The sequence below is a fragment of the Palaemon carinicauda genome, chromosome 6, assembly GCF_036898095.1.
Source record: "Palaemon carinicauda isolate YSFRI2023 chromosome 6, ASM3689809v2, whole genome shotgun sequence".
NCBI classification, from domain to species: Eukaryota; Metazoa; Arthropoda; class Malacostraca; order Decapoda; family Palaemonidae; genus Palaemon; species Palaemon carinicauda.
The window spans coordinates 142,145,664-142,147,160 of record NC_090730.1 but is presented as its reverse complement, the minus strand read 5'-3'; the positions used below and the strand labels follow the sequence as shown (position 1 = coordinate 142,147,160).

Below are 1,497 nucleotides of genomic sequence, written 5' to 3'. Positions count from 1 at the left end.
TTTGAAAGATTGACTCAAAAAGTTATATTCTTGTTTGCTCTAGCCTCAGGGGATAGAGTTAGTGAGATAGTGGCCTTGTCTAGGGAAGAAGTCCATATCCAGTTTGCTGAAACGGGAGAGCTAAACCTCTTTCCCGACCCAACGTTTCTTGCCAAGAATGAGCTACACACTAAGGGGTGGGGTCCCTGGAGAATCTGCCCTCTGAAGGAAGATGTCAAGATGTGTCCAGTGGAGAGTCTAAAGGTCTATCTTCACAGAACTTCAGATTTCAGGGAAGGACAGCTTTTTAAAGGTGAAACATCGTGCTCAAACTTATCTCTGAAACAACTAAGGGCGAAGATCACCTACTTCATTCGCAAAGCGGATCCTGACAGTACACCCGCAGGTCATGATCCTAGGAAAATTGCTTCTTCGTTAAATTTTTTCCAGCTCATGGATTTCTAGAGCCTTTGCTCGTTTACTGGATGGAAGTCATCCAGAGTGTTTTTCAAACACTACGTGAAGCAAGTGCAAGAATTAAAACTATTCGTGGTAGCGGCAGGTAGTGTACTAAAACCTGTCGCTTAAGTGCTGCAAGGAACAGTGAATTATGTGGGACTGTAATCCTAAAGGGTGTACATGTTGGCACTTTATAGTACAACATGGTAAGTGAAATGTCATCATGGTGACATTATGGACTGTTCCAGTGTACAAAGGTGATGAGACATAGATTGAACACTAAGTGCCATGTGTTTTTTACACAAGTGTAAATAGACAGACTTCTCAGAAAGACATTAGAAAATTCATTAAATTTTCATGTGAGTGGCAAAGATTTTGTTTTCAGGTAAAACAAGTATTTCTGATTTAGTCTGTTTTGTCTATGATAATAAATTCTATTTCACTTGCATTTTTATGTTATCATAAATGTATGCTGAATTTTTATTTATTGTTTGACAATAAATGATTAATTGTTTTGTGCGTCTTATTTCGCCCTAAACATATTAATAAAGTTATGTGTGAGCATTCCTTTCATTCCTTATTATTCTGCATAATCATATCGAGCAAAGGTAGTAACTTTGTTCCTATATGTAAACAAACCTTTCCAGCTATAAATAACTTGTTTCAATACAAGATACAAACTTGCCTGTTACGGTATACAGCTGAGCTGTTATACCTCAAATGCTATGGTGGCTGACATGAACCTGTGATCATATTATAAATACAAACTTTGGCTAAAGGCATACAGTGAGACCTGTATGTCCCTTTGAATGATAGGTTGGTCTTAGGAAATATGCAACTTCGAGACTTTTTCCCGAGTCTAGTTCGACTCTTCCCTGTAGGGGGCAGATAGCACTAACATAATATATGGTTAGAAGAAATGACATATATCGGTAATGTTATAGGTCTCTTAGGTCTAGATGACCAAGGAAATATTGTCTTGAGGTTTAAGGCGCTACTGGGGAATCCACGGATACATTAATGCTCTGGTAAACTTCATCAGGACGACAAGGCCTGAGC

General features: G+C 38.5%; 1 protein-coding gene across 1 annotated transcript in view; it reads left to right on the top strand.

The window, feature by feature from the left end:
* The first annotated feature begins 219 nt into the window (after positions 1–219).
* The window catches only part of LOC137643267 (ice nucleation protein-like), a 9,918-nt gene continuing 8,640 nt past the window's right edge, over positions 220–1,497 (top strand). The window contains exon 1 of the mRNA XM_068376108.1: positions 220–385. Within this exon, the coding sequence (XP_068232209.1) occupies positions 220–385 (166 nt within the window). The remainder of the gene's footprint in view (positions 386–1,497) is intronic.